Here is a 16332-nt window from a genome sequence, read left to right as displayed (position 1 = left end):
TCCAGCGTGAGAGATGGCAAGAAGGCTTGTTTTATGACAGCACCCCTAAATGCCACCCAGCAAAGACTGCGTGATACAGCCAAGCGGGAATGACATAGCTGCTGAGACAGGTACTCGCCGCCTTGCGTCTTCCTTGCATGGGAACATTCTCCCCGTGTTTTACGCTGAGCTGTAGGGCGGTGCTACTCCATTATAACGATGTAGGTCTGCCTGCATCAAACGACCGCATGCATTATAACGATGTAGGTCTGCCTGCATCAAACGACCGCATGACCTTTGATGGCTACGAGATAAATGCCTTGCGCAAAATTCAGCTCTTTGCCGCCAGAGGTGCATTTGAAGACTCCCTCTCCTCAAATAAAATCCCTTTGTTGTTGTTGTTGTCGCTGATGTTTTTTGTGTGTGTAAATCTGTTGTCCTCCCATGTTCTGCTTCATGAACTGCTTTGTGTTCAGCCAGTTGTTCCCACTGTTTCTGTAAGCAATGTAGTAGCCAGGTGCAGAGTCATACTCTACATACCCCCCGCGGATTAGGGGGAAGAATTTACCCGATGCTCCCCAGCATGTCGTAAAAGGCGACTACCGGATTCTGTTTCTCCTTTTACCCTTGTTAAGTGTTTCTTGTATAGAATATAGTCGATTTTCGTAAAGATTTTAGTCAAGCAGTATCAGTATGTAAGAAATGTTAAGTCCTTTGTACTGGAAACTTGCGTTCTCCCTGGAGCAAATTTTTGATTAGTGCTTTTGTGAACAAGAAACAATTGACAAGTGGCTCTATCCCATCTCCCCCCTTTCCCCGTCGCGATATAACCTTCGTGGTTGAAAACGACGTTAAACACCAAATAAAGAAAGATACTCTACATCCAGAAAGTAGCTGATATTAGATCAGAACTTGACACGCTAGCTGTTAATTCTGCTGCACCCACTCTGGCACTCATGTTGATGCTTCCCCTGCCTGTACGTTTTTAGCATTCCAGAAAGTCAGTGAGAAGGACCTTAGAGAGATTATTTTGAAATCCAAACCTACAACTTGTCCACTTGATGCATTGCCCACACCATTACTTGTTGAAAACCTTGATCTTCTGTTGCCTGTTCTCACCCAGATTGTTAATGATAGCCTGTTGTCTGGTGTTTTTCCATCATTGTTCAAAACTGCACTTGTGAAACCGCTCCTTAAGAAATCCAATCTCGATGTAAATGTCTTAAAGAACTACCGCCCTGTTGTAACCTTTCATTTTTGTCAAAGATCATTGAGAAAGTAGTTTTAAAGCAGCTGTTAGTGTATTTGAACACTCATGATCTGATCTCGCATTCTCAGTCAGCATACCGTCCTTCTCACTGTACTGAGACTGCCCTGCTCAAGGTGACCAACGACATTCTGTCTGCTCTGGATGGTGGTGATGTGTCTGTGCTCACCCTACTGGACCTCTCGGCAGCGTTTGACACAATAGATCATGTCACACTGCTGAGCAGGCTCCAGACCTTGTATGGCATCTCTGGTCCAGCGCTGGCATGGTTTGAGTCCTACCTTACGGATAGAACTCAGGCTGTGCTTGTCGATGGCCAGAGATCAGCCCCACCCCCCCGTGTTTTCGGTGTCCCTCAAGACTCTGTACTTGGCCCCGTCCTCTTCATTATGTATACCAAACCCTTGTCTGCCCTCATTCAAAATCATTCCGTTTCAAACCAGTCTTTTGCTGATGATACCCAGTTGTATAAGCCTAGTTCCCCCGCTGAGACACATGCCGCCATCCAGACCATTCAGACCTGTATCTTAGATGTTAAGTCATGGATGGTAGAAAATAAGTTAAAACTAAATGATGATAAGACAGAGGCACTTCTGTGCATGAAAAAGTCCACTAAGTTCCCAAATTCTCAACCTTCGTCTGTCCAAGTAGGCAATACCGACATCTCTTTCTCTTCTTCAGCTAGAAACCTCGGCTTCACCATCTCCTCAGACATGACACTCAACAAGCACATCTCCAACATCTGTAGGTCCGCATACTTTGAACTCCGCAAGATCGCAACCATCCGCCATACTCTGTCCGTTCAAACTACAAACACTCTAGTCTGCTCTCTTGTTCTTTCTAAACTTGACTACTGTAACTCTCTTCTCTCTGGCAGTCCACTCTACCTCCTGCACAAACTACAGAAAGTTCAAAATTCTGCAGCACGCCTGATCCTCAAAGCACGAAAAAAAGATCATGTCACACCACTTCGCCGCACACTCCACTGGTTACCCATCCAAGCCCGCATTGAATACAAACTGTCCACTCTCTGCTTTCACTTCTTCTCTGCCTCGTCTCCTGCTTATTTCTCTGAACTTCTCACTGTATACACTCCTGCTAGACAACTCCGCTCCTCTTCTGATAGCCGCACCCTAGTCATCCCACACACAAAATCAAAAGCATATGGACAACGCACTTTTGCATTTTGCGCATCTACTCAATGGAACTCTCTCCCCTCTCACATTCGCCACTCTCAGTCAGTACAGTCATTCAAGCGAGCACTCAAAACTCACCTCTTCCAGAAACACAACTCCTAAAGTCGCAACATTTTGCCATCCTGTTCTGTAACGGTTCCATCTCTATTCAGCTTGTTATTTTTGTCTTTTGTTTTAAATTATTATAAATATAATTTTTCACTGCAGTAGTCCTTTAACTTTAACCCTTAGCTGTAAGCTAGATATGCACAAGTCATGTCGGTGCCACATAATGCTGACACACATGTTCCTGTGCATAGTTTATGGATAACGTGTAGTTGGGAAGTTAAGAGTAGAAATAATTAGTATTTAGTGTAGGAGGAGGGTTGGGGGTGGGTAGGGAGGGGGTGGGTATGGTTTACTTTGAGCAGGTCGGTTTCAGTTTTAATAAACAATTCTAGAGAATTGTGTATCTTATATTTGAGTCTTTCGTGTTTTAGACATTGATGCATTTAATAGTTTTAACGAGTTGCCTTTTGTTTTATCATTCTGGTGTTTATCTAGATGTGCTGTGTATCTTATAAGAAGTTCTTAAAAGTTCGAAGTTATTTTAGCATATAGGTTTTTATGGTCTTAACAGTTAAACATGTATTACGTTATCATTAAGATTCATGCTTTGTTAGCACTAACCAGTTGTTTTAATCAGTCTGGTTTTCTCTTGTTTTCATCTTATGAACATTCTAAATGTTAGACTAACTTATTGTCTTGTACAGAATAACAACTGTGTGAATGGTGCTATATTGAATGAAAGAGTGTGACATGAAGTTCTTGTACATCATTGTAAAGAGTGTGAATGACGTTTTAGTTTAGATGTCAAGCGCTTAGAGCAAGCCTTTTTAACGAAATTTTTTGATTTAGCGCTATATAAATGTTCTTATTATTATTATTATTATTATTATTATTACATGAACTCCGAGTGACCCTCTCCAAGTATAATGCAAAATATTGATGCGAGTCTAGCAAAATCAAAAGTGAATAACAGATAAGAGATAAGAGAGTGCTGAGCAATGAAAGAAACCATGTGGAAGTTGAGTTCCAAGTTCTAACTGGCATCAAGATGATGGCACACTCCTCAAACACACCAGTACAGTTTTAGGGATGGCCAAATCTCAAAAATGTTACTCGCCAGCCGGGCGAGTCACTTCAAGAAAGTCTCTAGCCTGAAGAAATGTCACTGGCCCGGTACATACCACAGTTGATCTGCAGTGTTGATATGGCTGGAAAACACGATATTAAAACCAAAAGTGTTGCATTTGACCAGAATTTTCATTGGCCAGCCAGGCGAGTTGCCAGGCGGTTTCTACAAGCAAGGCGGATTATTTACTCGCCTCTGGCGATCGGTCGGACGATTTGGCCATCCCTGAGTTTCCTGTATGAGACCAGTGGCATCAAAACCAGATGATTACAGTACACACAAAGTGTTCATCATTCAACCCAACAGACACATAGTTTTACACTACACGTACTGTTTATTGTTTTCAGATGGTAACGAGGACAAGGTGTTCACCATCCAGCCCAACCACGGCAGTGTGCTGCTGGCCCGATCGGTGGACTGGGAGACACGGAGCTCCTACAACCTCACACTCTCCGTCACGGACGGCGTCCACAAGGACTTCACTTGGGTGAGTCTAGTGTGTGTGTGTGGGGAGGGGGGGTTGTGTTTGTTTGTCTGTGTGTGTTTGATTGTGTTTGTGTGTGTGTGTGTGTCTCTCTCTCTCTCTCTCTCTCTCTCTCTCTCTCTCTCTCTCTCTCTCTCTCTCTCTCTTTCTCTCTCTCTCTCTCTTTCTCTCTCTCTCTGTCTTTACATGTGTAACCTCAATTAACATGTTGCATGTTTCGCTTTCGATTTGTATGTTGCTTACTTTGTCATTTTGTTGTTTATGTTTATTTGCTTGTTTGCTTACTTGTCGATTGTTTGCTGGTTCGTTCGTTTACTTTGTTTATTTGTCATGTTGCTTTACTTGTTTATCATTTATTAGACCCCGTCGCGATATAACCTTCGTGGTTGAAAACGACGTTAAACACCAAATAAAGAAAGACATTTATTAGACATTTGTATTAGAAGTAAGGACCGGTTGTAAGAAAAGGTGTCGCCTTAAAGGCACAGTAAGCCTCCCGTAAACCATCACAGAGCTCCCCGAGCGTCTAAATACAGTACAAGCATACTTCCATTTGAACGCTCACCGAACGGGAACATCCTGGCTGCTTTCTGTCGAGCGTGAGACATTTTCCAAGAATTTATTTTCGTGGACTTGGCCCTGAAGAACAATGGCGCCTCGTTTTTGCGCTTGACCTAACTTTTAAAATCTAAATAATAAATTGACAGCTTGTTACACAAACATTCTTTAATCATAAAAGAATTCGTTTTTCATCAAGACAAGATCAGAACAATTCGAAGTTGTGAAAGTTTAAACAAGTCGCGTAAGGCGAAAATACAATATTTAGTCAAGTAGCTGTCGAACTCACAGAATGAAAGTGAACGCAATGCCATTTTTCAGCAAGACCGTATACTCGTAGCATCGTCAGTCCAACGCTCATGGCAAAGGCAGTGAAATTGACAAGAAGAGCGGGGTAGTAGTTGCGCTAAGAAGGATAGCACGCTTTTCTGTACCTCTCTTTGTTTTAACTTTCTGAGCGTGTTTTTAATCCAAACATATCATATCTATATGTTTTTGGAATCAGGAACCGACAAGGAATAAGATGAAAGTGTTTTTAAATTGATTTCGACAATTTAATTTTGATAATAATTTTTATATATTTAATTTTCAGAGCTTGTTTTTAATCCGAATATAACATATTTATATGTTTTTGGAATCAGCAAATGATGGAGAATAAGATAAACGTAAATTTGGATCGTTTTATAAATTTTTATTTTTTTTTACAATTTTCAGATTTTTAATGACCAAAGTCATTAATTAATTTTTAAGCCACCAAGCTGAAATGCAATACCGAAGTCCGGCCTTCGTCGAAGATTACTTGACCAAAATTTCAACCAATTTGGTTGAAAAATGAGGGCGTGACAGTGCCGCCTCAACTTTCACGAAAAGCCGGATATGACGTCATCAAAGACATTTATCAAAAAAATAAAAAAAACGTATGGGGATTTCATACCCAGGAACTCTCATGTCAAATTTCATAAAGATCGGTCCAGTAGTTTAGTCGTCTGAATCGCTCTACACACACACACACACACACGCACACACGCACACACGCACATACACCACGACCCTCGTTTCGATTCCCCCTCGATGTTAAAATATTTAGTCAAAACTTGACTAAATATAAACAAGTCGCGTAAGGCGAAAATACAATATTTAGTCAAGTAGCTGTCGAACTCACAGAATGAAACTGAACGCAACGCAACGCAGCAAGACCGTATACTCGTAGCATCGTCATTCCACCGCCCGTGGCAAAGGCAGTGCCCGTGGAATTGACAAGAAGAGCGGGATATTCGTTGCGCTGAGAAGGATAGCACGCTTTTCTGTACCTCTCTTCGTTTTAACTTTCTGAGCGTGTTTTTAATCCAAACATATCATATCTATATGTTTTTGGAATGAGGAACCGACAAGGAATAAGATGAAAGTGTTTTTAAAACGATTTCGAAAAAAAAATTTGATAATAATTTTTATATATTTAATTTTCAGAGCTTGTTTTTAATCCGAATATAGCATATTTATATGTTTTTGGAATCAGCAAATGATGGAGAATAAGATAAACGTAAATTTGGATCGTTTTATAAATTTTTATTTTTTTTTTACAATTTTCAGATTTTTAATGACCAAAGTCATTAAGTAATTTTTAAGCCACCAAGCTGAAATGCAATACCGAAGTCCGGGCTTCGTCGAAGATTACTTGACCAAAATTTCAACCAATTTGGTTGAAAAATGAGGGCGTGACAGTGCCGCCTCAACTTTCACGAAAAGCCGGATATGACGTCATCAAAGACATTTATCAAAAAAAAGAAAAAAACGTTCGGGGATTTCATACCCAGGAACTCTCATGTCAAATTTCATAAAGATCGGTCCAGTAGTTTAGTCTGAATCGCTCTACACACACACACACACACACACGCACAGACAGACAGACAGACACACATACACCATACCCTCGTTTCGATTCCCCCTCGATGTTAAAATATTTAGTCAAAACTTGACTAAATATAACAAGTCGCGTAAGGCGAAAATACAATATTTAGTCAAGTAGCTGCCCTTTTTCAGCAAGACCGTATACTCGTAGCATCGTCAGTCCACCGCTCATGGCAAAGGCAGTGAAATTGACAAGAAGAGCGGGGTAGTAGTTGCGCTAAGAAGGATAGCACGCTTTTCTGTACCTCTCTTTGTTTTAACTTTCTGAGCGTGTTTTTAATCCAAACATATCATATCTATATGTTTTTGGAATCAGGAACCGACAAGGAATAAGATGAAAGTGTTTTTAAATTGATTTCGAAAAAAAATTTTTGATAATAATTTTTATATATTTAATTTTCAGAGCTTGTTTTTAATCCGAATATAACATATTTATATGTTTTTGGAATCAGCAAATGATGGAGAATAAGATAAACGTAAATTTGGATCGTTTTATAAATTTTTATTTTTTTTTACAATTTTCCGATTTTTAATGACCAAAGTCATAAATTAATTTTTAAGCCACCAAGCTGAAATGCAATACCGAACCCCGGGCTTCGTCGAAGATTACTTGACCAAAATTTCAACCAATTTGGTTGAAAAATGAGGGCGTGACAGTGCCGCCTCAACTTTCACGAAAAGCCGGATATGACGTCATCAAAGACATTTATCAAAAAAATGAAAAAAACGTTCGGGGATTTCATACCCAGGAACTCTCATGTCAAATTTCATAAAGATCGGTCCAGTAGTTTAGTCTGAATCGCTCTACACACACACACAGACACACACACAGACACACACACAGACACACGCACATACACCATACCCTCGTTTCGATTCCCCCTCGATGTTAAAATATTTAGTCAAAACTTGACTAAATATAAAAAAAGAAAAGCCCGGAAGCAGGGTCACGCAAGGGTCGTAGTAGACGACGGCCCGGTTTATCAGTGCAAATCGCCGTTCCTCTCAACAGTCAAAAGCCATCGCTAGAGTTCTTGTGAACCACAGCCGTTGTTTCGTGCATAAAAAACGTGCTATTGTAGATAAGCTCACGTCGAGTCGCATTCAAATGACTAACTATGACGACTGCATTGTGAAAAGGGGGAAAACTGGATCACACGGGTTCACGATGGCTCAGGGGTAAGATAAACCACGCAAAAATAAATTCTTTGAAAATTGTTCGCTCTTTTCGGAGGGCACCTAGGATGTTCTCAATTGGTGAGTGTTTAAATGAAAGGGTGTTTGTACTGTGTGTAAAAGCCTGACCGTATCTGTGATGGTTTACGGGAGGCTTACAGGGCCGGACTAGGCGAAGAGGAGGGGGGGGGTTGCCAGTGGTGGCCCAGGGGGATGTCCCCCCTGGCGGCAGGGGCGGATCAGTTCATTTTATGACTGGTTTTTTTCAAAAGTATATTGTGAAGATATGGGTGTGAAGGCGCGAAGCGCCGAGCCGACGGCGCGAAGCGCCTAGCTTGCTAGGGGGGTCCGGGGGCATGCCCCCCCGGAAAATTTTGAAAAAAAGGATGCAAAATGGTGCAATCTGGTGCATTCTGAGGATGATCATTACCAGTTTCAGGCAGCAGATTTTGTCACTGATTAATACCCAAAAAATTGAAACTCAATGTAAAATAAAGAAATGCATACCTCATTCAATATTTTTATTTTTTGGCTGGGGGGGGGTCCGGAAACCCTAGAACCCACCCCCCCCCTCCCCCCCTCGTTGTGGGGGTCAGGGGGCGAAGCCCCCTGAAGCTGACGGGTAGGTCATATTCTGAGATAAGAAAATGGTCGCTCCTTGCATAAAACGGCATAAAATAAGCAATAATAAAAAAAAAATTAAATAAGTAAGGTACATGTTTAGGCTAGGGGGGGGGGGTTGCGCAACCCCCATAACCCCCCCGGTAGTCCGGCCCTGGCTTACTCTGCCTTTAAACCTCTATCCTTGAAAAATTAAGTTCCATCATCATCTCTCTCTCTCTCTCTCTCTCTCTCTCTCTCTCTCTGTCTCTCTGTCTCTCTCTCTCTCTCTCTCTCTCTCTCTCTCTCTCTCTCTCAGTGAGTCTGTCTGTGTGTGTGTTTGGGGGGGGGGGGGGGGGGGGAGTAAATACCATTTTGCTGCTGATGCTCTAGCTTTCTTACCTTTACTCCGCCTTCACGGCCACCCTTCCACCCCGCGCGCTTCTTCCACCTCCTCGTTTAATTTACGTTGTTGATGAGAGTATTCTTAATAACAGGCATGTTTGTTTATTTGTCCCGTCTGCCACAAGACCTTGATATCAGTGAGTTACAACTTACATGCGACGTACTGGCCCAGACATCTCGCTCTCTTTGAAGCAGTCACGGAATTTAAATTCCAAACATGTCGTGCTGCGTTTATTTGCAGCTTTGATGTCCTGGGTACGGTGCGAGAGCAGCAGCTGCCTGGAGATTTCCTCAAACGGAAAATTACACGCTTTTAATTAGACATAATTCAAAACGGAAAACTTGCAATTAAACCAACCAAGAATGCAAATAAATTAGGAATGAATTGCGTTTCATGGCAGTGGAAAGATGCGGTCTGGCGGGCGGTTTATGGACATGGAAACTAGATTCCTATATAGGGAGCATGGTGTCTGGCTGACTGTTTTTGCGCAGCAATCATGCCTAGTGTACGTTGCTAGTCTGAATAATCAGCATCTTGATTACGTTGATAGTCTGAATAATCAGTATCCTGCTTACGTTGCTAGTGTGAATAATCAGCATCTTGTTTACGTTGCTAGTCTGAATAATCAGCATCTTGTTTACGATGCTAGTCTGAAAAATCAGCATCTTGTTTACGTTGCTAGTCTGAATAATCAGCATCTTGTTTACGTTGCTAGTCTGAATAATCAGCATCTTGTTTACGTTGCTAGTCTGAATAATCAGCATCTTGTTTACGATGCTAGTCTGAATAATCAGCATCCTGTTTACGATGCTAGTCTGAATAATCAGCATCTTGTTGACGATGATAGTCTGAATAATCAGCATCTTGTTTACGATGATAGTCTGAATAATCAGCATCTTGTTTACGATGCTAGTCTGAATAAACAACATCCTGTTTACGATGATAGTCTGAATAATCAGCATCTTGTTTACGATGATAGTCTGAATAATCAGCATCATGTTTACGATGCTTGTCTGAATAATCAGCATTATGTTTACGATGCTAGTCTGAATTATCAACATCCGGCTTACGATGCTAGTCTGAATAATCAGCATTATGTTTACGATGCTAGTCTGAATTATCAACATCCGGCTTACGATGCTAGTCTGAATAATCAGCATTATGTTTACGATGCTAGTCTGAATTATCAACATCCGGCTTACGATGCTAGTTTTAATCGGTAATCAACATCCGGCTGTATAATAGATGAGCAGTTTGAATGGAGCACATTGCAGAAAACTTAACATTGTAGTTTGTCAAAGGCAGCGCCTTGAAGTGTGTCACCGTCGGATGCCAGACACACAGCGCCTTGAAGTGTGTCACCGTCGGATGCCAGACATACAGCGCCTTGAAGTGTGTCACCGTCGGATGCCAGACACACAGCGCCTTGAAGTGTGTCACCGTCGGATGCCAGACACACAGCGCCTTGAAGTGTGTCACCGTCGGATGCCAGACACACAGCGCCTTGAAGTGTGTCACCGTCGGATGCCAGACACACAGCGACTTGTAAACTTCATCATTTCCGCCCTCTTGTGCTTCACACGGCTTCTCCATTTCCCAGTATAAACTCAAATCAAGGAAAGGAATCCCTTCAGGAGACGCGGACAGGAAACTTCCTCTCTCTCATCAAATTGGGAAGACAAACTCCTTTCATCCTCGGTTGACGAGATTCCGCCTGGCAGCTCGGGTTGCAATTTGTCGCGCTATCCAATCACGCTTTTATGATCACGACAATCGTGATAGGCTGTCATTTGCGTCACGTGACGCCTCAACACACCGGTTAGTACAGTGGAACCCGGCTTTGTAAGACCTCCAAAAATATGAGAAAATCTGGCCTTAAAGATGAGGAGATTTTAAAAGGGGGTACATTTATAGACGTTATCAACCGAATTTGTGAGAAAGCAGGGTCTTAAAGGGTCCTTCATTTGGGGGTCTAAAGAGAGGGGTCCACTGTACCTGGAAACACTTACGTCCCTTGATGGAAACAACAGGGAGAAAAGATGGGAACCCTTTTTGTGGAAGCGGAGAGACAAAGATTTGCGAATTCGTAAATCGGTTTTGGTGTAAAGTGGTAGATAAAGAATCTTTGGTGACTTGTGAAGAGAGTGGTTTTTGTTTTTTTTGGGTTTTTTTTTTGGGGGGGGGGGGGCTACTTGAAAGACGAGACGTTTTAAATGAACGTTATCAGTGTTCCTTATCCTCCGCGGATCACACTAGCTCTGTGACAGACATAGTGATTACAGCAGCGGAGTCAGCTTGGTTGGGTCTGCACCGGCCTTCTTGAACAGGTGGTTTCCCCCATGACCCGACTTGAAATGAACACAGGACGCGAGGCCAGTGACACCCAACAGTGTTCTGTTTCACCTGGAAAACAACTGTTACGCGGGCACAGACTGACACATCGCAGAGACAAAGGTCTCTTTGTCATGTGACGGAACTCATTAAAACTCATTGTCAATCATCGACAAAGTGTCGCTTTTTGTCTGCTTCGTTTGACAAAGTGGGAACATGGCCCCCTGTGGCGAAATCCTTTCGGTGATGAAAAGAAATGCTTTAATGGTCTTGTGTGATAAGTGTTGGAAGGCGTAAGACACTTTTGAACGCAAGTTCGAAGAATTAAAATGTAGGCGATGAAAATGGTGGTGTAATGAACGCCTTGGATTACTGTCTTCTTTTTGTGAGCGAAAACGTCATGAATGGTGTCAGTTTTAGTGTCTGACGCAGTATTGCGACCTTTCTCTGCCGTGAGGCAAGGAGGATTCAAGTTACACTTTACGGTTCCAATGCATCAGAACCCTTTTTGAGTCACTTGAGAAAAAGTGACTCTATGTAATCGGTCAGTGTTAGTCTGTCCGGCCGGCCGTCCGTAGACACCACCTTAACGTTGGACTTTTCTCGGAAACTATCAAAGCGATCGGGCTCATATTTTGTTTAGTCGTGACCTCCAATGACCTCTACACTTTAACGATGGTTTCGTTGACCTTTGACCTTTTTCAAGGTCACAGGTCAGCGTCAAAGGAAAAATTAGACATTTTATATCTTTGACAAAGTTCATCGGATGTGATTGAAACTTTGTAGGATTATTCTTTACATCAAAGTATTTACATCTGTAGCCTTTTACGAACGTTATCAGAAAAACAAGGGAGATAACTAGCCTTTTCTGTTCGGCAACACACAACTTAACGTTGGGCTTTTCTCGGAAACTATAAAAGTGACCGGGCTCAAATTTTATGTGAACGTGACTCATTGTGTTGTGAATAGCAATTTCTTCCTGTCCATCTGATGCCTCATATAATATTCAGAACTGCGAAAGTGACTCGATCGAGCGTTTGCTCTTCTTGTTTTTTTTTTTTATCTCGCTGAGAACGCTCATTGAGTATGGTTCCGTGTTCTAAAAGGGGCAGGCAAGCATTGTAGCTACTACTTGACCACCGATACAAGAGAGAAACTGGGGGGATGATCTCACCACAAAACATACACCGACAACACAGACAACAGGGACTTGATACAGGGGTTAACAAAACAAGAGACGAGTTACCGTTATCGTTAGAAAAGGGACTCCACTCCACCATTCACAGCTGATAGCGGAACGCACCGGGTCGCAGGCATGTGGCATTACCCACTGGGCCCCAGCGTTCCTATACGTGAAGGAATGGAGGCCCAGATGAAAGGCGTTGTATTAATACACAGCTTTGTGGTGGAATGGGGTCAATCTCCTGTCTTCCAAGAGGCGGAGAATGCCAAGTGTTTGTGAGGGTAGGCATTGTAATATTCCAACCTATATTATATGATGGGTGTAAGGTAGGAAGGAGGTTTGCCGCTACGTTACAAACTATGAGTATTTATGAAAGTGGAGTATGTTTTGTGATCGGAAGGGCTGCAATGTGGATTCAATCTCGGCAATTTGCCTTTCCATTCAAGTGTTAACTACACTAGAGAGATAAATGTTACATTCATGATGTCCCTTCATATCTTCCTCATGCTGTGGGATTAGTTGTACTTGACGTACTGAGGTACAATACAGCCTTTTAGATTGGGGGAGTACGGTGCCAACCACCCTTCAAAGAAACTGGTGTATGCTTCTGTGTGCATTTACTTTCGATTAGCGTTCTGTTGCCACAGGCATCAGCGACTTGGGCGATTAGCACTGATCCGGGCGTACACCTTTCTCCAGCGTGTACATTGAACAGTTGATACAGTAGTTCCACTGATAACCTCCAATTAATTGGCACTGATCCGGGCGTACACCTTTCTCCGGCGTGTAAACTGAACAGTTGATACAGTAGTTCCACTGATAACCTGAAATCATGACAACACAGTGTACACTTTAGGCGAAAAAAACCCAATTGGCCAATTTGGATAAACAGTTCAAGTTGTATGGCGAAGACGGTTAGCCAGATCGCCAGATCGCTAACTACAGTAGAATAAACCATTGAAGTTTGTATGGCTAACTAATGAGGATAAACAATTGTGGTTTGGACGGTTGGTTTGTACGGTTTAGACGGCTAAGTAATTAGGGTAAGCGGTTAATTAGGTGAACGCGTAAAGCTCTCCTCAGAACTCCCCGGAACAAGCGCGCGCGTCTTAAAAAGCATCTGCTAATTTGTCTTCTGGAGCAACAGCTAATTTGTCTAATTCGTTGTGTCCGTCACAGTAACACGTGCAATCAATCATGCGATTAGTGCAGGATGGTGTATGGTGTGTGTGCCAACTGACTGGCGCCTCTTGACCTACACAGAGATGTTGTGTGTGTGGTTGTGTGTGTGGTGTTGATGGCACACACACACACACACACACACACACACACACACTCTCTCTCTCTCTCTCTCTCTCTCTCTCTCTCTCTCTCTCAGAGGGAGGGAGAGAAAGAGAGAGAACGAGAGAGGATAAAAACAGGGGTGAAATGGAAAGAAAAAATAAACCAGCACACTGACCGTTATCGGTACACGTCAGGCGGCGAGCGATGACTTCTTCACTACCTATTAAAAGACGGTATCCCAGTTTGGGAACACTTGTCGGCTCAAACTGGTAACAGGGCGTGTTCCGCTTTGGGAACAGTTGTCTGCGTGATTGACTATCAGTGTACCTGTAAAGATTGATTTCCCCCGTGTCTAACCCATAACCTGTGAACATGGCGAGAGGTGTAAATGCCACACGGACTGCTATCGGCACAGCCGGGGAAGTAAAAAGGGAGACAACACCTGTTTTGCGTGTCGATGGACACACTCCAACTTTTTTTGTGTGATCCTCCGCCCTCGCATTCTTTCTCTCTGCCCCCCCCCCCCCCCACTCCTAGATTTGTTTCTGCCCGTCCTATGGTGGTCCTCAATCCAGCCCGAAGTCGACTTGGCGAAGCGCGACGTTTTTCTTTCTTACCGAAAACTCAGTGATAAAGCTTTGTGCAGCCAGCTTCGACTTCGTGAGCGGACAGAGTGTGTGTGTGTGTGTGTGTGTGTGTGTGTGTGTGAGTTTCCACCACAAAGCTGGTTCTCTACATCAGCAACACGATTATAATCTTGCCGGTTGACTGGTCAGACTTCCCCGAAATCGGCGTATGGCTGCCTAAAATGGCAGGGTAAAAAACGGTCATACACGTAAAAATTCCACTCGTGCTAAAAACATGAGTGAACGTGGGAGTCTAAGCCCATGAACGAAGAAGAAGACTGGTCAGCTGAGTTTGTGAGCGACTTCCCAACCCAAACGGACGTAAGGTTTGAAAATGCACGGTTGGGTGAGCATCAGAAAATATTCTAAAGCCAAACTTACGGCAGGACTTCATTATCAAAGTCACCCTCGCGTGAAATCCCAGATGCAACCTTGACAGTTATGGCCCCAAGGCCGCTAGATTAACATCACATGTCAGCAGCAGACAGGAAGAGAGATTTCTGAGAGATGGGACACATCCTGATTTCATTTATTTATTTTGTTTTTTGGGTTTTTTTTAGGGTGCGATGAGGGGGAAGAATGAGGTTGGTGAGATGGCGGATAAGTGGGGAGGGGGTGGTGGTGAGATGGCGGATAAGTGGGGAGGGGGTGGTGGTGAGATGGCGGATAAGTGGGGAGGGGGCGGTGGTGAGATGGCGGATAAGTGGGAAGGGGGTGGTGGTGAGATGGCGGATAAGTGGGAAGGGGGTGGTGGTGAGATGGCGGATAAGTGGGGAGGGGGCGGTGGTGAGATGGCGGATAAGTGTGGAGGGGGTGGTGGTGAGATGGCGGATAAGTGGGAAGGGGGTGGTGGTGAGATGGCGGATAAGTGGGGAGGGGGTGGTGGTGAGATGGCGGATAAGTGGGGAGGGGGTGGTGGTGAGATGGCGGATAAGTGGGAAGGGGGTGGTGGTGAGATGGCGGATAAGTGGGGAGGGGGTGGTGGTGAGATGGCGGATAAGTGGGGAGGGGGTGGTGGTGAGATGGCGGATAAGTGGGGAGGGGGTGGTGGTGAGATGGCGGATAAGTGGGGAGGGGGTGGTGGTGAGATGGCGGATAAGTGGGGAGGGGGTGGTGGTGAGATGGCGGATAAGTGGGGAGGGGGTGGTGGTGAGATGGCGGATAAGTGGGGAGGGGGTGGTGGTGAGATGGCGGATAAGTGGGGAGGGGGTGGTGGTGAGATGGCGGATAAATGGGGAGGGGGTGGTGGTCGGGTGAGGGTTTTGAAAGAGCGTGATAAACGTTGCAAGGGCCAGGCGCCGATGTGGTGGATTTTCCAAACGATATACTCTTGACTTTAATAAACCTGTCAGGAGTTTCAAGAGGGGAGGGGGGTGGGGGGGTGGGGGAGAGAAGAAGAAGGAGGAAAAGTTGTTTTGCAAGTGACGAGGGAGAAAGATTTACGACTCGTCTTGAAGATGAAGACTGGCAGTAACGGGACATAGGTCTTGTGTCCATGCTTCCTGCCTTCCTGCCTGTCTTGAAGATGAAGACTGGCAGTAACGGGACATAGGTCTTGTGTCCATGCTTCCTGCCTTCCTGCCTGTCTTGAAGATGAAGACTGGCAGTAACGGGACATAGGTCTTGTGTCCATGCTTCCTGCCTTCCTGCCTGTCTTGAAGATGAAGACTGGCAGTAACGGGACATAGGTCTTGTGTCCATGCTTCCTGCCTTCCTGCCTGTCTTGAAGATGAAGACTGGCAGTAACGGGACATAGGTCTTGTGTCCATGCTTCCTGCCTTCCCGCCTCCACGTGTGCTGTGGTCTATTCCATGGTTGCCATGGTTGCCAGCCCTCTTTGTTTTATTCTTACAATAGTACTTTTTCTATTGGTGATTTTCGCGGCTCCTGTCTATGTGTGGGTTCGCATGTACTTTCACCAACCTGTTGGTTTGTCTGTCAGTTTCTCTGCCTGTGTGTGTTGATGTGTGCTTGTTTGTATAAACAGAGAATTGCTTTAACTCAAACCGAAAGACATGCTGACGCCATGACACTGTTGTCTGTTGCCTTCATTAACAAACAAACTGAGCCCGTGTGCTTCAAGTTGAGCTTCTTTTAATTCTGATTTGAAAAACGTTTTACAAATCAAAATTGGTTTTAACAGTTTTTATTCAGTTGCAC

The 16332-nt window shown here is 43.9% G+C and overlaps 1 protein-coding gene across 1 annotated transcript in view; it reads left to right on the top strand.

Moving 5' to 3' along the window:
• Nucleotides 1–16332, top strand: part of LOC138969549 (protocadherin Fat 1-like) — a gene marked incomplete in the record, with an annotated part of 182665 nt that overhangs the window by 84016 nt on the left and 82317 nt on the right. Inside the window, 1 exon segment of the mRNA XM_070342375.1 lies at nucleotides 3964–4103. Coding sequence (XP_070198476.1) covers nucleotides 3964–4103 — 140 coding nt within the window.

Source organism: Littorina saxatilis, linkage group LG6 (assembly GCF_037325665.1).
Source record: "Littorina saxatilis isolate snail1 linkage group LG6, US_GU_Lsax_2.0, whole genome shotgun sequence".
In the NCBI taxonomy this organism is placed as follows: domain Eukaryota; kingdom Metazoa; phylum Mollusca; class Gastropoda; order Littorinimorpha; family Littorinidae; genus Littorina; species Littorina saxatilis.
This window is presented reverse-complemented; position numbering and strand designations above follow the sequence as displayed.